This window comes from Porites lutea, chromosome 2 (genome assembly GCF_958299795.1).
Source record: "Porites lutea chromosome 2, jaPorLute2.1, whole genome shotgun sequence".
Taxonomy (NCBI): Eukaryota; Metazoa; Cnidaria; class Anthozoa; order Scleractinia; family Poritidae; genus Porites; species Porites lutea.
In genome coordinates this window covers 46,851,501-46,874,308 of record NC_133202.1, presented here as the reverse complement: position 1 = coordinate 46,874,308, position 22,808 = coordinate 46,851,501, and the positions used below count along the sequence as shown (strand labels likewise).

At 40.1% G+C, this 22,808-nt stretch overlaps 1 protein-coding gene across 1 annotated transcript; it reads left to right on the top strand.

The window, feature by feature from the left end:
- Nucleotides 1-997: 997 nt before the first annotated feature.
- On the top strand, nt 998-22,808 carry LOC140928842 (uncharacterized). Its single transcript, XM_073378637.1, has 13 exons — nt 998-2,192; nt 3,967-4,047; nt 14,042-14,633; nt 16,453-16,652; nt 17,438-17,595; nt 17,926-18,098; nt 18,466-18,652; nt 19,219-19,483; nt 20,108-20,403; nt 20,941-21,195; nt 21,594-21,716; nt 22,338-22,385; nt 22,503-22,808. The coding sequence occupies exons 1-13, from the start codon at nt 1,031-1,033 to the stop codon at nt 22,800-22,802; spliced, it is 3,840 nt and encodes a 1,279-aa protein (XP_073234738.1). The 5' UTR covers nt 998-1,030; the 3' UTR covers nt 22,803-22,808.

The window sequence follows — 22,808 nt, the reverse complement described above, 5'->3', positions numbered from 1 at the left end:
AAACTAAATTTCCAATAATACCCTCCAAACAAAGGAAAATCAAATATAAACCAAGGATAAAATTGAACCACAACAGAGCCAATGCAAAATAATTTTAGCCTGTTCACAGACCCTCTACGAAAAGGAAAATATACCAACGTCTGTGTACAGGCTAAAACAATTTAAAACTTTTATTTTTCTTTCCCAGAACAGGGGAGGGGCACGAACAAAAAGAGAGAAAACTTTGTTCACCCATACCCCCTCCCCGCCAAGGATTATAAATGGTCTCTTAGCTTTTGCTTTCGCTTTCGTTTAGAAGCGTGACCAATGAATACTTTTCCACAGGAAAAAAAAAAAAGCAAAAGGGCAAAGGTGGCTACTTATTATTCTAAAGTATTCAATATTGATAACGCCGTATGTCTTAATCAACAACTCAAATTACCAGAAAAAAGCTTGGTTTTGCCTAGATCTCACTGAACTTTGAAGAACGCACTGCCGCCAGATGAACACTGGGAGCTAATTCGAAGTGCTACAACCGAGGTAATTTCTAAATTTTGTCGTTCAACGTTAACTTTGTTCTGTCTTCACGCTTCATAGTTTTGCGACAAATCAAATAATATTCGAGCATCCAAAATCTCAGTGATCGGCAGACATATCAGCGAGAAAGTAAAATAGCGAGTCTCAGGATGTTGGTTCATTTCATGCTTGTGTAACGATGTTTACTATCATTCCCTTTACTTCTTCTTTATTCAACCGAAGAACGCTGATTTGAACTGCATATACTCCATTGCCTGACGAATCGTGTGTAACGAAATTTGGTATGAATTGGAAACAGTCTTGTTCTCGTAATTTTCCAACCTTGAATTCAGGTGCGCCAATAACTAAGTTTATCTCGGTCCACGCGATCCAGGCCATAAGCAGTTCTTCTATATTCAGGCGGCCCGTTGACACCTACAGAGTCAATCGCGAAGGGAACTGCAAAATATACGTTCAGCAGAGCATTACTCTTTGTAGGGTTCCAGATCAGAATGTCTCGGTTGAAGTAAGCCATATGGCATCATCCTCCAAAACAAGAGTGGTAACACTGGCATCAGAATGGGGATCAAAGTATGGAGGGATGTCAACTTTAATTAGAGAGTTAGCCATACAATTAGCAAAACATCGTGGTTTGCAGGTGTTTATGTTTCTTCCGCGATGCAGCGAGGAAGATAGGGACGCAGCTCGACGCTGTAACATTACTCTGGTTCAGGCAAAGAGATTGCCTGGTTATGATGAAGAAATAGACTGGCTTTGCTCGCCGCCAGAAGACCTACAAATTGATTTCATTATTGGACATGGCGTGAAGCTCGGTCGTCAAGCCCAGTTCATAAGGGAGCGTTGTCATTGTAAGTGGATACAGTTCGTGCACACGGACCCAGAGGAGCTTGGAATGTTGAAAGAATTCAACAGTGCCATTCCAAAGGGTGTAAAGAAGCGTATGCACGAGGTAGAACTCTGTGTCATGGCTGATTTTGTTGTGACGGTTGGATCAAAGCTGGGAGATGCATATAGGTGTTACCTTCGCTTTTGTCAGAAAGACCAAGCTTTATTTGTCCTTACACCTGGCATTTTCAAGGAATTTTCCAATGTGATGCATGGCACTCGAGACGAAAGTAGGTGTATAGTTTTGGCTTTCGGACGCAGCGATAGAGAGGATTTTTCTCTGAAGGGTTACGATATCGCAGCTAAAGCTGTAGCTAAGCTAAATAACGCCCAGCTGATTTTTGTTGGCGCATACGACAGTGAAGAATTTGACGTTGCAAACAATTTAAAGAGTTGTGATATCCCTCCCAGACGTCTGAGAGTGCGACCGTTTATTGAAGACCGGGAACATTTGAAACGGGTCTTTTCCGAAGCAGACATAGCCATCATGCCATCCAGAACAGAGGGTTACGGACTTGCTGCTTTGGAAGCCCTCTCAGCTGGGCTACCTGTTCTTGTTAGTGCCAATTCGGGATTTGGGGAAGCCCTAAGGAAAGTTCCTTTCGGCTCAGGCAGTGTCATCCATTCTGAAGAGCCTGATGAGTGGGCTAAAGAGATCAAGAAGGTTTGGGCAAAAGATAGAGCTACTCGCCTACAAGAATCGAAAACACTCCTCCAGAATTACACGAGCGCTTACAACTGGGAGGAACAAATAAGAGATCTTGTCCACAGGATGACAAACATTGGTAGTAGTAAGTATATGAATTCCATTTTTACCCTGCTTTCTCTGTGCAAAGTATATTTAACAATTATTCCTCGAGCCCAAATGGGCTCTGAGTCAATAGCCCACTATGATGAGGGCGAGAGGAATAATTGTTTTAATCCAACTAGTTGGTCAAAAATATCGAGAATAAAAAAACTTTAGCTAGTTGAAGCTAGACTTTAATCCCTTTTTGCCGCCAAAAAGCCGACGCTTTTCGCTACTAGTGGGCTATAACGTATAGCCTAGTAGTAGCCCAACCAATCAGAACGCAGTGTTGCTGAATAGACCACTAGGTGGATTTTACAAATTAACAATTATTCCACAAGGGCACGTTGGATATGAGATGATGGATAGCCAACGAGGTGCGTAGCGCCGAGTTGGCTATAATCATCTCATATCTAACAAGCGCGAGTGGAATAATTGTTTTATTAAAAACGCCCACAAAAACTCGTTGAATCTCCTCTACTAGAACAAACCAGAAAAGACAAGGGACTTCCGCTATTCACATGTCACACGTCTATCAAAACTGTCAACGCGCGAACGGACTCGCCTGGACTGCATGAATGAAAAATCAAAACATTGCAGCGATGAACATTAATTTTTTAAAAAACTCATCGGGATTCTAGGATTTTACACAACAGGACAGCTAAAAAAAACCTGGCAGATAATGTGAAGGAAAATAATTTTTAAGTGACAGCCGTCGAAATTACTGTGAATTTGGATTTTCGTTGCAGTTACAAAAGTAAGAACAACGGAGTAAAACTATTACCTCGGTCGCTTGTTATGAAGTTGTTTAAAGCCACAAGCTGGTTTTGCTGAACGAGAAAAGAAGCTATACTGCCGCCTCGATTGTTCTAGTGAATGGCTGCATAGCCTGTATTTGTAGCTGGTTACATGTGATTTATATTCATTTAATGTCGAATAAACAAGCCGCAGTTATCTATCGGCGAGTGGCTCGATCGGCGAATGACTTCGCGATCATGAAGAAACAACACCTGTCTTCTTTCGTAGTTGGTCAAGGTACTTTAGTTCCATGTATTTTCATGTGTTCAACAAACTTTCAAACAAGCTCTTGTGGCTTTTTTGTTTGTTTTTGTCTTTTCTCTTTCGATGAAATTGCATTACTAGTATTCTAAGAAATGAATTAAAACGATTTGCTTCGGGCGCCGTTCTATCCTTCGCGAAAAAAAAATCTCAGCTAGCTTCCAATTTTAAACTGACGCGTACATCGACCATATATGGAGAGCATGGTATAATAGCTCATATACCATAACGGCTAAGCAAATCAAAATGCTAGAATTGCATTATCCAATGATTCAGTTTTTAATAATCAGTCTTATACCTCATGGGACAGTAATAGGATAATTCCGTACGCAAATAGTTTTAAAACATCAATTTCATAATTCAGTTATTTTTTTTCTGAGGGGATTCTTGGTTTTGATGTTTTGTTCTTCAATAAATTATTAGGTATTTATGAAGACTGCAGTTTAACAAGACATGTTTTGAACCTGTGGGCTGTAAAAGCAGTTGGCGAACAGACATTTAATTAAACCTAGGATTGTTGAGGTCATATGTTACTTCTATATCATTTTAAGAGTATATAGATCTCAAACCGTGCAGAATTCTTTTAGCAACTTCGAAAAAACAAGAACAAAGACATACGGTATAGTAACACAACAAAATGTCTAGAATGTTCGACTTTTTATTCCGATAACTCATCTCTTGTGAGGTTTTTCTGAGTGTGATATCTTTATTTTCTATAGTTGAGCCAGTTTTAAAGTTGAAGAGACCATCCAGCTCTGATCCAGAGGATCCTTCCAATTCCTGGTTAGCGCCTAATGCAGGTAAAGTTGTCTTACTCTTTATCCGTTCTATGTCTCGTATAGGCTTTGATAAATTGTGCTAGCATAATTTTTGGCATAATTCGTCATTACGCGAATAATTTTGTACTACTTTCCGCACAAAGCACTATCGGCATAATTTTTACTTTTGGCCAGCCTTTTTAAAATTGATATTGTTGCGTTCGACGAGGGAGAACGTTGACTATTCGTGTAACGTACACTAGGTAGTAACCGTTCTGTATGCCATGTGATTTCACGGTTTCGACGCCACCTTGGACCGGCCTTGCGCACTTTGCCTCGATCTCATGTATTCAGTTTTTCTCGCCCCGGAGCTGGTATCTATTTTGTGACACTTGTTCACAGATAAAAGGTTGGCGATTTTCTGTTACCACAGGTTTGTTTTTGTTTTTCTCGCAGTTTTCAATTAAGCTTTTTTTTACCATAGAAAAATTTCCATTCATAATCGGATATGTACATATACCTGGATTTTTTAAAACCAGGTTAGCAAAAATATCAACTCATTCGACTAATTGGCAATTTAAAACAACAAAATTCATTCAAAGGCCGATTAAAAGCCTTTATATGACGCCAGGTCGTACGTTAATGGTCCCTAGAAACATTCCAACGAGTCCTAATTTAAAATGACGCAAATTCTAGAACATTTATTTAGTAAACTTACTTCGCGACGTTTCAAACCGGTGTCATTTCAGTCTAGAAAATTTTTAAGTTGAGTGAGCTGAAGCGAAAGAGTGCCTGGTTAAGGCTTACATAACAACTTAAATAGTTAGCAAATCACTACTTTTTTCGCGGTCCGATAAACAACAGGATTCCGCATGGAATAGACAACAAATTGAATGAAACATAGTGCACAAATTAGTGCAATCAGCTAAGCGTAACACCGACGAAACAATATAAATGGCTGGCACAGAATATTTTGGCGAAACCGCAGTTCAACCACGCGATCACATACCCCTCGACACCATGCGGAAATCAGACAATCACACACTTTCGCGTCACTGATAAGACTATCTACAACCACACATAATCTTCTCACGTTTAACATAAGCGAAATATCATCGAATAACGCGGAAAAACTCAGCCTATTGCCAGATAAACACCTCTCGACTTTTCTCTTACACTCGTCTTATTCAGGTTCTCGGATGTAGAGTGACAGGGTCGGCAGGTCAACGTTCACCTGCAATTTTGCTCTCACCTAATTCATTTGACTCCTAAGAGCCTGTTCCCGAGGCCAAAGACTTGGTGGTCACCTTAGAAAAGCGAACAATATCGTACCTTTCTGTCTCAGCCCGGATCAGGGTGATTGATCCGTTTAGCCAAATGAAACGAGAATATAATACGATATTGGACGATGCAGACTCTGCGAATCGTAATAATTTTGTCCCATCTCAGAGCTTTACATGATGCTTTCCGGTAAACTTTTCTCAAGGTGACCAATATATAAAACTAAACTGCTAAACGGCACCGAAACCAGCTTTAGGCGCCCGCCGATTTCAAACTGATAACTGTCACTTGTGTTAAAGAAAGAATCGTGGGTAGGGAAAAAATAGGGAGGCGGGGAGGGGGGGGGGGGGGGCGGGGGGTAAGATAGTAATTCTGCCTACATCCACTTCTACACGACTCCCTCACCACAAGACAAGCCAAAAAAATGGGACATAAGCAAACAACACAGTAAACAAGATATTAGACAGGGGAAGTTGAGAAAAATTACAAAATGTTTGCTAACCCGGTTTTCATAACTCCAGGTAGAGACATTATGTTAACAATGTGTTTTGCACACTGTATTTGTTTTTATGGATTCAAGCAAGATCAGCTTAGATCGACCATATTTGATTCTATTACAAATTATATCTTTTCGCTTTTAAAAGCTATTTACAGCGTTGTATTTCCTTTTGTTTTCCACCATTTTTGAAAATTACACAAGAAGTTGAACAGTGAAACATTGACCTTTACATCTCACTAATTCCGGGTGCGTTGTATTTTGAAAACAGTGCTAAGTAGATGAGTCGTGTTAGCCTAGTGTCACACAACAAGGGTTTAAAGCGATACGCGACGCGTAAACTTTTCAGATAACTTTAATTTTCTGTATCCCAATTTTTAGCCAATTTTATTGATCATCATATAGTGCAAAAGAATATCCTGAGGATCATAGTCAGTGTTTGACCTGTTGTTACTTGCATGTACTTTACTTAGAGGTTAAGCCAAGTAAATGTAAAAGCATTTTTGAGGAAAAATGAAATAGTAACGAATTGTAAAGTGGGAGGACAAACAATAACACTGATAAAGACAGCTGCTGATATTGGTATTGATAAAAGTGTTTGATTTTGATTTCTCGATATTACAAGCCCATCAGGTTTTGCACCCCCTTCCCCGTACCACTCACTACCCAGCACCCTCCCCCTCCCCATCGAACGCACTCCCCCAATTTTTAATTATTACTAATTACTTAAAAGTAACAAAAACATTTTTTTGCCTTGTTATTGTCACATTCAGCACATGCATGAGACCTTGGTCCCACAGTAAGTGATCCTGGACTCTTTCCAGAGGACTCAACGCATGCACATAACTAGCTAGGCTACCCAAGATGGGGTCCGCGATTTTACTCCGTCGTTGTCAGACAGTTTTGTTGTTTTAGTAGTTTCCCTTTCTATCACTGCAAATACTTTGCAAGACAGAGATAGCCGGGGCATTTATTATGAATAATGGACTAGTAAAGTTTCTTGTTGTAAATAAGGTAAATGTGTTTGCGATCTACGGGGTTTATTGCATAGGTATTTACCAAGTTTCAAGAAAAAACAGAAGCCCAACTTCTGCTTGTTTTGCTAAAATGACCATTTATTTAATCACTTCCACCATATGGTGCGGAACACACAACAGAGGGGGGCTCCAATTAAAGCGTGTCCTTTCAGATAACCCACCCACCCCAGGTCTACGTCCCCTACTCTTTTCGAACAGTGGTGGGGGTTCTTTTACGTTCCACAAGAACCGGATAAGTGAAAGTGCTGTGAGACGGGACCTACGGTTTTTCGTCCTTATCCGAGAAGACTAGAAAGTCTAACCGTTTTCAGATGTCATTGCAAAGGTAGCACTTTCTCCTCAATTATTTTAAAGACCCTGACTTTTGGTCTGGCCGGGGTTTGAACCTGGATGCGACCTCACGCCTTGCAGACCGGCGCTCTCCCAACTGAGCTAACCAGGCATAATTAGTTGGCATAATTTTAGAAACATATGAGCAGTGCGTGCAGCATATTATGCTACTTTTGCACGAGTGCAGTCTAGCAAGCCTAATACAATCTCGTAAGCACATGTCGCTGCGCCATGCCCTTGTTGCCGTTCTTATAAAGCAACTGGAGATCAGACAGAAGCAACGTCGATTTTGTTTTAACCATTGGACGAAATATATATTGAACAATATATATATTGCTTATCTACAGGAAAATATTTTCTTGTGAATAACGTGTATCACCTTTTTCTTAGATGTAGCATTGGTTCTCACGAATGTCGGTCCACTCTCCGTAATGCAACTATCAAACGTCGTTAGGTTGGTTGGGATTTTTCTCAGCTAGCCTAGACTCCAAGATAGTAACTTGCAGAGATCGTGAAAGCCGTGGGCTGGGAAGAGAGAAGGCGATCACGCGCGTCCTATCTTCCCCTAACCTTATTTTCGCGACGTTCCTACTATGGGAGAGTCGGGCGCACATTTGTGTGCTAAGTCTTGCAAGGTTTAGCAGTCTTTATTCTCTGTGTGACAGAAATTTGAAAGTAGTGCCCTCAGAGACAAAAGAAGTCACCACAGGAACTTCAACGTTGTAGTAATAAAGATCAGAATTCATCACCTTTGTTCCTGAAAGTAATAATTAACATCCTCGAGGGCAAACAGACAGCACAGCTATACATTCCACACATGTATGTTTAAAAACAAAAATGACAGTGTGTGGTTGTCCTAAGATTGTTATCACTTCAGACAGAGGGGCGCGGGACAAAAGGAAAACAAAAACGATGAGAAGGCGTACAGGTAAGAGGGAAAAATTGGAAAAGAATAGCTCACTCTCGAGACTTTCTAGCCATATCTCAATATTTGGTTTGGTTTTCTTTAAGCTCAAGTCTCAGTCGTGAAAACTTTGTAGTTTTATCCCTAAAGCCTTGGGGCCATGTGAGAGTCTTTAGACTTGCCTGTCAGTCGCTCCGCTGAAATCTTTTTCACGAGCGCGAAGCGAGAGTGGTAGATTTTGATGTTTTCTGCGGCAAAAGCGAGCGGGAGAGCGCCAATTACCGGAACCGGAAATGAGAAGCGAAGGACTTTGAAAAAGTCTAATTGAACGTGGGCTATCGGGGAAAGCGGGAGAATAAACGCATTCTCTCCCTCGCTCTCCCCAGTTCCCGATTCGCCTTTCCTCTGTTTGTTTCTCCGCGCCCCGCCATCTGGACGCCTGGCATGCACAGGCTAGTGATCAGTTACGTTTATGTTCTCTCCGCTTTTTAACCGGATAGTTTTGAAAGCGGAGATTCTTTTTTCAGTTTTAATTTGTTATGAATATTATTATTATTATTATTATTATTATTATTATTATTATTATATCGTAGAATCTCAGTTGTTCCTTAAGGTCCCAAAGAAGTCCTTTCGTTCGAGTCCCTGAATGGACAAAACTTTTCGTAATAGTCCAGCTGTTCCCAACAGAGCCGCTTTCTTGGTCACTTCCAATTCAAGTCTGATATTAACGTTTTCCCGTGTATTTCTCAAACATATCGGATACAAAAGGTTGAGTTTGATCGTCCGGGTGAACGTAGTCCTGAATAGGACTGTTGTTGTTGACAGTGACTGACGTTTCGACAACCTGTGCGGTTGTCATCTTCAGAGTCGAAGTGAGTTGTATCACGTCAGTTGATGGTATTATACTCTGGTTATTGATCTGATTGGTCAATTATGTCGCGATGTTATTGGTCGTCTGTCAGTTAAGCCGTGATGTTATTGGCTTTAAAGACTCGTAATCAGTGATTGGTGCGTTTCGATCCGTCTACTGTCACAGTTAAACAGTCGTCTATTGTTAGTCAAATACAGCCACCAATTCTCCAATCAAAATTGGCACAACCGTCACTTTCTTCAGTTTATACAACTTCAATAATGCTTCTCGAAGAAACTGGCACTTTGTTATTTTCTAGATCTCCAGCTCTTTGTCTTTTAGTCGTGCACTTCAAGGGATAGCGATCTCTATCATCTTGGCCTCCCATGTCCGCTTCTCAACGAAGATTTTTCTATGTATTTTAATTTATCTATATTTATGTTTTTATTGACGACAACTTCACAAAATTAATACATAGCATATAGTCATGAATAAATAAGTCAGTAAGTAACAAAAGTAATTACAGCCTCAACGAACAAAAAAATAAATAAACAAATAAAAAAATTAAATAATAATAATAAAAAATAGAAATAAAAAGTATTGGGAGGATAAAAGCCTGTCAGTTGCCACACATGTTTAATATTGTTTGCCACAATTTTCAATTCTCAACGAAGATGGTGTCCGACCTTCTAGCTTCAAATCATCAGAAATCCCACAGAACTTTGAAAACCTTGTTTTCTACCACTTGTTTTGGAGTACATTTGTAGCACTGATCTACCCTTTCCAGTTAGGCCTTGCTACTCCGCCCGTTGCCGATACACATATTGCACCATAATGATTATGATTATCATTATGATTATTATTTTTTAAGACGTGGAAGTGGAGCTAGTTTTGCAAGACATTACAGGAGAAGCGTTGGGGAGCCAACCATTTCCCAGAAGCGCGATGGATATAGTACTTAGAGGATTCTAGGAGATATATCCTTACCTTAAACTACAACTTTATCCCATTTCTCTTTTGATGATGGCGGGGAAGGAAGTCGGAAGTTAATTAGAGTTTTAGGGAACGTTCATATAGGCACTGTAATAAAAGTGTGCGGGGGTAACTTTTTGGCTATGGCGGATTGTCTTGAAGTTTAAGCAACTGATTTCTTTCAAGGTCTTCAAGAAAAAGTATACAGTATAGAACCCAGTCTTCCGGACGTCTTTAAAACGTAATTGGTGCCTGCCAGTGGGGCATTTCCTTGAGCTAATTCTCCCTGAAGGAGATCCTTTGGGATCCGGCCGACATCTATGTTTTCATTTGTATCTTCTTAATTTAACCAGGAACGCTGATTCGAACTCCACACACTTCCCTAACTTCGACTAACTGAAGAATCGTAGGGCTGATTGCGACACTAGGACTACAAACTAGGAGTAATCGGAGCTTAGGACAGTGCGTTCGACATGTTTGTTTGCTTCAGTTGAATCCCGATAACTCGAACCTGGCGCTAACTCGAACCAAAATCGATTTCCCCTGAATTTCCATACTATGGGAGGCCATATCATCTCCTTCATACATTTGTTGTGATTTTACCCTCGGTAACTAGAACCCTCGATAACTCGAACCTCCCGCGAACTCGAAGTAATTTTGGTTTCCCCTCAAATCATTAACCGGGCTTGCCGTATTAAAGCAGGCCCAGTTTATAAAATACCTTCGATTTTTTCTCCAGGGGGTGTATCCCTAGCAATTCGTGGTTGGTATGTGCCGACTCATTCTGGTAATCCTAACTGTAGACTCTTATTTCACATGAATATCTATAGGGAAAATGTAAGCAAGTACCCACCGGAATTTTTGCATATTTCTTTGTTCAGTGAACGGCCTCTATCAATTATTAATCGAGCAATCCGCGGGGGGTATTCCTGGGAATTGTTAGTGGAGTGTATTGTTCCGTTTGCCAAATCTTTACTCCAGATTTTATATCAGCTCAATACCTATAACGCAAATGTAAGAGTACTCCCCCAGAGAATTTCATTGTCATGACGATAAACAGGATCAATTAACTTGGTAACTTTTTAAGTGTGTTAAGTCGCAGGCATTCCAAGCTCACGTTACGAGTGTGGTATGTAAATTCACTTTTTCTCAAGAGAGTCGGTGTCGCGTTACAAGCAACCGTTGAGAGGTCTTGGCACTTTGTGTGAGCAATAAAATACTGAGGTCTGCGAACGCTAAATATCATCATTCTTACCTATTTTTCTATAAAATGAATAAAGGAGACTTACCTTTGATGTATTCCTATTTTTTTTGTTTTTTCTTTTTGGTATGAAATCATCGATTTAGTCGGGGTTTTTTGGCTGTTATTGTTTGACCCCTGTCACTTTTTAGCTTCATAGAGAGTGACAGGAGTCAAACGATAACAGCCAAAAAAACCCGACTAAATCGATGAATTCACACCAAAAAACACAGGAATACATCAAAGCAAGAGCCATAATAGGACTATTATGGCTCTTGATCAAATGTAAGTCTCCTTTATTTATTTTATATAAAAATAAGTAAGAATAATGATATTTAGCGTTCGAAGACGATTGCTTGTAACGCGACACCGACTCTCTCGTGAAAAAGTTAATTTACATAGCACACTCGTAACGTGAGCTTGGGACGCCTGTGGTTAAGCGAAGGCAGCCATTAAATGAAGATGTGTTTGAAGCTGGGGTACTGTGCTATTTCATCGACTCCTTTAAAAGATCAGTGGCACCCAACGTCAATTTTCGGAAAATATCTGTTCGGAAGACGATTTGAGATGTAGAATTTTCGGAACATTTGTTGTAAAATTTTTTGCTTGCCTGCCTCTCCTAGAATTCTCGAACATCTAAAAAAAATGGTATAATTGCCCATTTTTAATGGATTTTTGCCCTGAAAAGGTCATCTATAATTTTCGGGAGCCTTTTTTCTGGCTGAAATTTTCGAAAAGGTAAGTTTTGATCCCTATAACTTTCGGATCACTAGACTTTCAGCTAGGAAATCCGAACATACGTTTAACAATGCTATGTTTATTATAATGAGTGGTTTTAAACTATATTCTCGTTGGTACCCCTAAAAGATGCTTTTGTGGTATTTCTTCACTTTTTGTTGAAGTTTAAACCTTTTGATGAGTTTTTTTCCGTCCAAAACGTGATGGCAAATATCTCTCTGTGTGTAGCTACTATGCATAGAGGAGTTCACCCTCATAGTTGCATCATGGAAAATCAGAGCAAGATGGCGGGAAATTAGGAGATTTGTATCAGAATTCAAAGCCAGCTAATTCTTCCTGAGTTCATATATTTGATGCCCTCTCTTTGAAAAGAGAAACTTATGAGTTCAAAGAATCAATACACTAAATCTGGAGTGCAAAGAAGTCCGTTCACAATTGAAGTCAAATTTTGCTCAAATCCTGGGTTACCTTAATCCTGCTTTAAATAACCGCGCCCTGGTCAGTTAAGAACTTTTCAATAACGAGATTTCGTTTCGCTCCGTCGAACCGAAATATCGTTTAACACGAACCGAAATTTCGTTAATGAAGCGAAAATTCGTCAAGCTTTCTCGAAATTTCGCAACGAATTTCTTGATGCCGCGAACTTTCGTTTTGGTTCATCATCAGCTTTTAAAATTTCGCAGGGACTAGAACAATAGATGCGCCGAAATTTCTCCGAATTTTCGTCTGAAACGAAAGTTCGCATACGGTTCGCCGAAATTCGCGAATTTCGCCGAAAGAAAGAAAAAAGTATAGAATGGTATGAGTGAAGGCTTGCTTCCAAATTCAAACTATATGAAAATTAGACGTTAGGAAAGGGGTTTTCAATACCCTCTTTCAAGCTTTCCTTACACAGCCACCTTTTGTAATTCTTTGCCATGCGGTTTAATCATTTAACGGTTTATATCCATTTACGGCTCTGCGACTTTAAGAAGAGCTAAATATATAGCGGCTTGTGACTTTGGACTTAAGTGGACAAGATTTACATTCGCAGCAGTGAATAGTTTCAACGGTAGTAGTAGCGCAGTGGTAGTTTCTAACTGTTATCAGTTAGCCTGAATTTCAGCCATCTTCCGGGGCATATTTGAAACATCAATGCGTGGCTATTCTCGGCGACTACACTTTCTTGAATTAAATCCTCTTGTTGATTTGCGTCGGAAAACGAAGTTGACTATTCATCCCACATTATTACAAAAAAAAACAACAAAACAATTCGAGTTGCTCAGAATGAAGTTGACCCAATAATTGGACAAGAACGTTTATGGGAGGGGCCGTTGTGATTCCCGTGATCATGGAGATCCACGCAGACTTCCTCGTCCTGTTACAGACTCCAGACATGACACTGACACGACTGAACCAAATTCTCCGCGAGTGGTTTGTTTTGCAAGGTAAAACACTGATACAAACAAACAAACAAAAACGGACGGCTCCTGTCCTTTCTGTTTAGCTTTGACGCGGACACGTAACAAACGAATACTGTATAATATCCAGTGAATTTAGCTGCAAAATAGCGTTTACAAAAATAACAAGTGGCATAAGCAAACTTTTAAGTGTCTTCGATCGAGAAATTAGGCTTGGGCTCAAAATATAAGGAGGGGACAGCGTTTCAGCACACAGAGTGAAGAAAAAAAATGAAACGTCACAGGGAATAACAGCGATCGCCATCCTCAACAAGGCAGAAGAGGGGACTGCAAACTAGCTTGCTTTATGTCAACCTCCAGAGCAAAGCACCTCAAGTAAGGAAATGTCCGTTATATATAGGGAGGCTATTTGTTAGTTTGACATGAAGTACCTACCGACTTGTCTTGACATGAAATGCTTACCGACATTTCAGACCATCGCAGAACCTTAAATGGATAACCGTCAAATGGTTAAACTCGTGGAGGTGGCTGTGTGACTGAAAGCTTGAAAACCCGCCTTTTCGCGACCCCTTCTTTTTCTTTTGGATTTAAGAGGCAAGCCTTCACTCATTACTGTCATTTGAATAGACCCTCACTTGCCCAACAAATTTATTGCGACAAAATATTGTTTTCTCATACTCGGAGATGATACCAGTTCCTTTTTCTTTCTTCCTCCCTCCCTCCCCTCCTCTCTCTCTCTCTTTTTTTTCTAACTCAATATTTGTACACGGTTTTTTGTTTGTCTGCAGAGCTAATTATTACTAGGAACATGTCATCTAAGAAGCAATTATCAAGTAACGGCCTGTTAGCAGAAAAAGAAAAACGCCCCGCGGTGGAATTTGAAGAACTGATGGCTTCAGACGCACCTGAAGGAGGGGGAAGCAATGTGGCCTTTCTTGGTGTTAACGCGGGACCGCTATTCAACATCCATCTTAAAGTTGATGATCCCCCGACGGTTAGATCCTTGTCATCTAAGGTTGCTGATGCGCTTAGTTTTGGGTTACGTGCGGCTGGTATAGGTATCGGTGCGGCTGCCACAGGGGCTGTTATAACAATTGGTGTACTTTGTCATAAACATCCTGAATTCGTGATGAGAATTGTAGAAAAAGCTTTGACAGCAAGAGGGCTTCAAGTAGGAAGTGTTACACCTGGCTCAATTCTTGTGAAGTTGCATTGTTATACCGAGGAAAGCTTCCGATCATTCATGGAAGATTTCGAGGCAAGAAAAGTGCAGGAGCGGTTGAGTAAAGAGTTTGAAAATAGTGGTTATATTGGGGAGGAGCTAGAAGTGACTATCACTAATTACAAAGAAGCCTACAAGTTCTTGGAACAAATTTCGAGGTATGCGGTCGCTTTGCATCTATTATCTAGGTTCAATCGGACTAGTTTATACTGGTAGGTTGAGTTTGATCGTCCGGGTGAACGTAGTCCTGAACAGGATTGTTGTTGTTGACAGTGACTGACGTTTCGACAACCTGTGCGGTAGTCACCTTCAGAGTCAAAGTGAGTTGTATCACGTCAGTTAATGGTATTATACTCTGGTTATTGATCTGATTGGTCAATTACGTCGCGATGTTATTGGTCGTCTGTCAGTTAAGCCGTGATGTTATTGGCTAGGAAGACTCGTAATCAGTAATTGGTGCGTTTCGATCCGTCTATTTTCACAGTTAAACAGTCGTCTTTTCGTGTTAGTCAAATTGTCAGTTCTCCAGTCGTTCTCTCGTAGTTAGTTTTGCTTGATCTCGGCAATAAGTCGTTTGTACGGCGCTGGTAACTGTTGGCTGTTGGTAACTGTTGGTAAATGCTGCGAGTGCCAGGCTTCTTACATTACCAGCGATCAAACTCAACCTACTTTTGAAATGACTCCTGGGTTCAAACCTTTCACAGTTTTTGTTTATACTAGTTATGCAATGCTTTCTCTTGGTATACCGTGAAATATCCCAAGAGCGATTTTTCGTAGTATAAACACGAGCCTTTAGGTGAGTTTTTAAACGAAGACAAATCATGTTATGAAAGGGATATTCACGGTATACCACGAGAAAGCATTGCATAAATAATTAATCCCATGCCACTCAACATGCCCATCAAATTTTCATAGGAAACCTTGACATCACAGGTAAACTCGAAGAAAGTCACTCGTAACTTGAAGTTAGTTTATAAACAACAATGCCCAAATGAACAGGCTTTCTTATGATAGCTGATGGTTTTGTTCACCTCTGTCTGTTTTACCTGCGTCCTTAAGAAAATGGTACGACAGCTGTCCAACGTTTCTGACGGGATTTCAGGTAGGCTGCATTCATTATGTATTCCACAAGGGAGGGAGGGCAGAGGATTTTTAGGAGGGATCTTGAATTTTTTTAGAGAAAAAAGTGGAAGATCCGAATGCAATAATTGTTTCATTTTTCATTAGAAAATCCTAGTTTAAAAAAGAAGCTGAAAAAGGCTTACCTTGATCGATGTTAAGTCTTCTTTTACCTGTATGCTGGCAAGTTCAGGATATAAAGAAATGTTTAGTTCCGTAGATATTCTTCAAATAGCAAATGTCATCCGTCGAGTAGTTTTCTTGCTGTTTTTGTTATCTTTTTAGGAAGTAGTTCGGCTATTCTTCTTCGCGAAACGTGTGAAGACGGTACTAGAAATCTGGATTCCTTATCGGTGGAACTTGGATTCCTGATTCATTCGAATCGTAAGAAAGATGCAGGATTCCAAAGCCCACGATTCCGGTTCTCGGTTAATTCTCGGTTAACGGGTTCCACAAGCAAAACTTTTCCGGATCCGGGAAACCGGGGGTACTACAACGATTTACTTCCACCCGGGTGGTTTGTGTGATAAATGGTAAGCAACCCGAGTTTCCTTGCATGAGACGATTGACAGAGGTAATTGCGCGCGGTGATTCTTACCTGATGTTCACAGTCAGTTTACATTTATTTTTTCACACAATGGAGGTTTTCACACTAGAGAATGATTATCCGTCTAAGGTGACTGAGTTATCTGTTGGGTAATCTGTGTCAGACAGATGTGATAACTGGATGGTTTTATTTTGGAGGAATCATTCGTGATTTTGTATACATTTGTCTGTTTATCCGTCCATCCAGACAGCAAACGGTTAACCCCATTAACAATTTAGCAGGTACATTTTCTCTTCTCTCTCTTTTTTTAGGACCTATTTTGTCTCTAGTTTATCAAACCTTTGGGAAGGACGGCAAAATAACACAATGTCGGGAAGCTGTGCCGTACCACTGTGCCTTCCTAACAACTGCAGGTGGGACGAACAGACTGGTGAATATAGCAAGGCTGGAGGGGAAAGGCAAAGCCTCTATGTAGTCGACAAAGCTCTCGAAAGGCTAAGAAGCATCAAAGGTAACCTGCAATCCTCTTTAAATTTTCGTGTGACATTTCCTCTTGTTATGCTACCCATTCTTTTACTCTTCCTAGCTCTTCCTTCTTTTTTTTCTTGTGTAATCCCCAGGTAGCGATCGATAAATCACGAGTGATGTTGTAGCTTATTCAGTAAACGGCGGGCTGTTTTTCACTACTTTGTTATATGTTGTTGTGGACTTGAAGGTGGACAACGTTCACTGAATTGAAAAAGAGGGCAATACATTTTTGAGCAACGCATGTCAACTGGAAGTAAGGCATTTGCTTTTTCCAAGCCTTGACACTAGTACATTTTTAATTGCTAAGTGTTTTTACTCTTATAAAGACGACTTTCTAAAAAAGAATAGGCAAAACCAATGCCTATATAAGAATGCAGAAAGTCTACTTTTAGCTGACATGCGTCGCCGGCTCAAAAACGATAACACCGTTCGGATGCGGATCCAGAAAGTTAAGGAAGAGAGGGCCGCAAAGGACTTTCCAGGTTGATAGATACTATTTTCATTTATTGGCTTACTCTGTCCGGAAAACAAACACTTTTTAGGTGATTAAATCATCAACGAACGTAAATGATTTAGAGGTATTGAACTTAATTACCATCAGGATAGTTATTTATAACTGGTTTCTAGCCATAATCTTTCATTGCTTTTATTATTATTATTATTATTATTATTGTTATTATTATTATCATTATTCTGAGCATTGGGGTTTTTAGTTGAGATCTTGAGATCTTTCGTACACACACTAACTTAATTTCCAACTCCATTTAGGTCCCGTTTGTGTGGTGTCAATTGCTGGGCCTTGTCGCAAAGGCAAATCGTATATCCTCAGCAAAGTATTTGACCAAGGGGAGGTTTTCCCTCTTGAACACTTTCTGGACCCAGAGACGATGGGTATCTGGATGTGGGTTGTGCCAGAAAAGTTGACAGTAAGCTTTTAATGATAATGACGTCTAGTACGATATATAAACTGCTGATACATCCAGCACAGTAATGTTGGCGATGACTTGAAAAGACAGATCTAACCAACTATTTCGTGCGCATGGTTTGCTTGTCTACCTACACAAGTGCCCTTGTCGATAGCCTAATATCTATGAAATGCTGATAGCGCATATTAGTTCAGAGTTCCTAAGGCCAATTTTTCAGACTCTGGGCCTGAAAAGTCTTGCTCCATCTCTCGAAACGCATTATTATTTATTGTACATTATTTTCTGTATGAAGCCCAACCCATCGAAACCTATTTTCCTTTCAATGTATAGGACGCCAGTGGCCAGGAATTTACAGTAGTGCTGTTGGACTCGGAAGGAATCGATGCGCTGACCAGTGATGGTTCCGATGATCACTGTATATTCACTTTGACCATTTTACTGGCCTCAGTTTTGATTTACAACTCAGCTGGTGTTCCTACCCGGACTGACCTTGATGGACTTGAGTATCCTTAAACAGCTAATACTTCTATCGTACTTACTTGTGTAAGGTTATTAGTAACCTTTGTAGTGAAACAACACTCATTTAGCCGTGTATTGAAAAAAAAAAAAAGAATAATACGGATCGCATTCAAAGCGATCTCTTTAAGAAGGACTTAGCCGGAACAAGAACTAAGTTTCTGCTTTAGAGAGGTGCCCGTTTCATACACAGTCGGGCAAATTAAAGATAAAGCTGTCGGAACAACAGCAGGACCAACCCTAGGCATCCTTTAAAGTGAGGTGTACGTCTGCTAAGAAAGAATTGATTGGCAAATATAAGAGATAACGGGAGTTTATATATGGATATAGTTAACATTCCTTAATGATTCAAAGCTTCATAGTGAAACTTTCTCAGCGAATTCAGCTTCACTCATCTGATTCAACCGCCTCAGCATTGCAACAGAATGAAGATGCAAACCTTTTCCACAAAACCTTCCCATTCTTCATTTGGCTGTTAAGACAAGTTGTGCTTGCACTCCCTAAAGATTGTCACAATATCAAGGAGTATTTTCTGACAAGGGTAAACGGAAAATCATTTACAAAGAGTGTGTTGATATAGCTCAGGAGACTGCATAAGAAAACACTCAGCCACCACTAGTTTCACCGCGAAATGACGCATGAGAAACGGGTAACTGAGAAATTCCATAAACTGATGACGTAGGGTGTCACTACGCAGCTGATTGGTAGAGCCGTCAGGGTAACGTGCTTCAACCAGTCATAGGCACTTCTCAAATCTTTTTGTTAGCTTAGCTCAAGAAGATTTTTGATATCTTGAGCATCTGATTAGAATCATATTCATCGTCGTTGAAGGGAAAGAATTCACACATGAGAATCGAGCGTTAAAATAGGTTCATAAAAACACTCTCACTTGCCAAACAACTCACAGAATGTTCGCACATTGCACGGAGTCTAACAAATCCTTTTCGGCAGTTAATGGTAGATCTGTTTGGTATATAACCTAGAAATAACTTTCGTCATCGTACTGCAAGCTGTTTAATAGCGCGTTAAAAAAAAATTAAGTGTATCAACAAAAAATGTAGAAGTGCTAATGTCAGCTAACTTACCACCTTTTTTTTCAATCGATAGGTATTCAACTCATCAGCAGACTCAAAAGGTGAAGTTGCATCTAAAGTGGCCGAGAGCATTTTGAATTTCTTTCCTGGATTTGAGGCCTTTAAACTTCCTCCTCCTTCTTCTGACCCAGAAGTTGTATTAAATCTTAATCGAGAAGAGGTGCAGGGTGACGTAAACAAGTCGTTTGTGCGGGGAGTGGAAGAATTCAAGGGGATGCTGAGGTCCAAGTTAACGCCCAAACGCAGCTTTCATGATGGAGAATATGTAACTGGCGAAGGTAATAACTGAAAATGTCATTCTATTCTCAGATATGCACATCGTGGCTCTTCTTTATGTTCTTTTGTTCGTTATAATCTATTTTCGCTGGTTTCAGGTTTCCATTAATGTGAAAAGCACGACATTGACATATAGTAATACCTTTTTCGTTATTTTCACGATGAAGAACACTGCGTCTGGTCATTTATAAAGGAATTTTCAATAAAGTTCAGATATAACACGCCCTCTGATTGGTTGAAAGCGTGCTTTATGAGAGTATAAAACAAGGAGCTAAAGTTTGCTTTAAAGAGCTAGAAAGTGATGCGTGAGGAATTTAACGGTTTCTAGAGCACTCAAGACGTAGGGAGAAGCATTCGACAAAGTCTCGTGTTTTACCCTGCCTTTCGCTCGTGCTCTTGCTGCTTCCTGCGTGCTTCAATGGTGCTTTACAACATGTAAAACGGAGAAAATTCAAGGCTTCTTTATTTTTTAAGTAAATGGTAAGTTGTGGCATTTTATTTTTGTATGGCTGTTGAATCAAGTAGATTGACCTGAGAGTCTCTAGATGTATCTATCCGATTGACGAAAGGCTAGGAGATATCATTGTATCATAACCTTGATCATTTTCTGAACTTGTTTTTTTAAGCTCTAGCAACTCTCGTCAATATTTACGTTGATGCATTGAACACTCCTGGAACAGTTCCTAGTGTACAGAGCGCCTGGGAGACCTTTGTGCATGCCAAGTGTTCCGAGGCAAAAGCTATCGCCACGCAGATCTATCAAAGCGCAATGTCATCTCAGCTAGGTGGAACACTGCCTCGTGATAGTTACGAGATTCGCCAAGTTCAGCAAGCGGCCATTGAAGAATGTATGTTTAAGTTTCAAGCTGAAACAGTTGGAGTGTCTGCTTTAAGCAGTGAAAAGTACCTGGATGAACTGACGGTAGGGAGTATTATGAGATCTCCCCATGCAAGGAAATCCGGATTCCGGAATCAGTTAAAATTTTACTTGTGTAATATGGAATCCTAGGCTTGGAGTTAACGATTGGAATCCAGAATCCACGGTGTGGAAGTGAAAATCGAAGACTAGATTCCACATAGACATAGGGGGATGGGTGGGGGGGGGGGGGGATGAGGTGTCACATCTCTGTGGTTTGTAAATTATGGCCCATGTAATTCAAAGTGAAAGTGGCTCATGTCCACTGAATTTCTGGAGTGCATTAAACCTAACATCTGACGAAACTGCTAACATCTGGCGCAAGAAAACAGAGTTTGATTAGGCTGAACGTCAGACGTAGCGGTAAACCACTGGCCCTAAAATAAGAATTTGACTGGGCTCATTGTCAAACATTACTTGCTAAGTCCGACGTCAACATTTATGCAACTGGCCCGTGATCCTTACAAAAAAAAAACATAGAAAAGAGACAGTGTAAAATAAGGAAAAAAATAAAAATAAACGCACACCTTTCTCTACCCATAGGAGCACATGGAAAATTGCCTGACGCATTGGCTGGAGGAGAACAATCATTTAACAAGAGAAGAGTGTCAGAAGCTGCTGCGTGATCTGAAAGGGCAGCATTTGGATCCTATCCTGAGACAGCTCAGTGGGAAAGATGGAGCTTCTGTCACTTTCGCTCAAATAATTGGAGGTTACTCTGCTATTGAGCAAGGATTTAAAACTCATTCTAGAGGAGCCAAGGATGTGTGTTCTCAGATGTTTTACGAGTTCCATCCGGTAAGTTTACGTGTTCAAATTCCATGTTTAGGAGAATTAAAAAAAATATATGTTTTTTTTTTCAGATTGAGTTATTAGACAGGTTAAAAAAACATCAATAATGTGCAATGTTCTCGAACATTTACCTTGAATGGCCTTTAGTTTACGAGCTCAGAGATGCCCTCTCCCACGGACTTGAAAACCCTTCAGGAGGCACCATCTCTCAAATCTGAGTCTTATAAACTACATCCTGGACGTGCCTAACAAGTCGTATTGGTATATGATCTTGTGTCATTTCTCGCTAGAAAACTGATAAGAAACACACTTAGTAGATGGGAACATCTCAAGGACTTTTAGCAAAACTCCTTTTATATTTACTACTATCAGGTCCTAAGATTGCATATCTCTTGGCTACATAGGAAATGCAAAAGGAAATGGAAAAACACATGGCGCACTTGCAGCAACTGAAAGACTTTGATGAAATTTTAGCCTTAGAGAGAGAAGAAAAAGCCCGTCAGGAACAGGAAAGGAGAAGGATTGAGGTAAAAATAGTGAAAATAACTGAGCGCGTTTTTAGTAACGTGAATAGAATAAAGTAAAGATGGCATTTTTACTAGGACAGGACTTCAAAAGCAAACTCGAGGATTTGTACAAACAAACAATTTAGTCTCCAACTCTAAAATCTACAAAAAATAGGTTTGTAACGTAAAAGCAGAGCAGGCTTTAAAAAAAAGGTTCTGGAGAAACACACCTTGTCGAAACTTAATGATGGAAACTGCACTTCTGCTGTATTTGGTTCGTATACGCCTCGATTGATACTGAAATGAGCACTTTTTTCTGTATATTTGTTTTCGTTGCGTTACGTTAAAAAAAGAAAACAAACCACATTGCTGATCGATCATTCTTTGAATGTAATGACTTCTTGGGAATCAAAATTAACCAAGTGTTTTTTCTCGGACCGATATTTAAATGTTCGCTTGCAGAATACACTGTGTAGCAATTAATCCTCAGTAGAGATCTATTTCAACAGGACTCAGTACAACTTCGATGAATACATGATCAAGTAAGAATTGTTTATTGTTTAAGGCTTCTTAAATATAGATTTAACCAGCTAACAGAGGCGTGTTCTTTTCAATGCTCGCTTTTATTTTTAATTTATCTAGGAGGAAAACGCACGCCTCGAGGAGGAACGTCGCACGAAAGAGAAAGAGGTTTGCTCAAATTCACTTTTTAGTGTAAACATTTTCTGCTGTAAAATATTACTTTTTCTGTCTGCCTCATGTTCTCTAGGCATTTACTATAAGAAAAATGATGTCGCTTTTTTGTAGATGGAGCTCCTGCGGATCAAACAAGAGGAGAGGAGACGCTTGGAAGAGCAGTTTAAGGCAGACATGGAGGCCCAAAGAGAACAAATGAGCAACATGATGGCGGCAAACATGGACGAACTGCGAAAGGACAGGGAAGCAATAATTCAGCATAACCAGACGCTCAAGGAAACAATGGGGCAGATGCACCAGTCTATGGAGCAAAGGAACGCTCAAATGATCGAGCTTCAGAAGCAAATCACTGCACTTGCTAACCGCCCACCTCCACCACCACCGGAAAGTGGTGGTTGTGTTATTCTTTAAGATAAA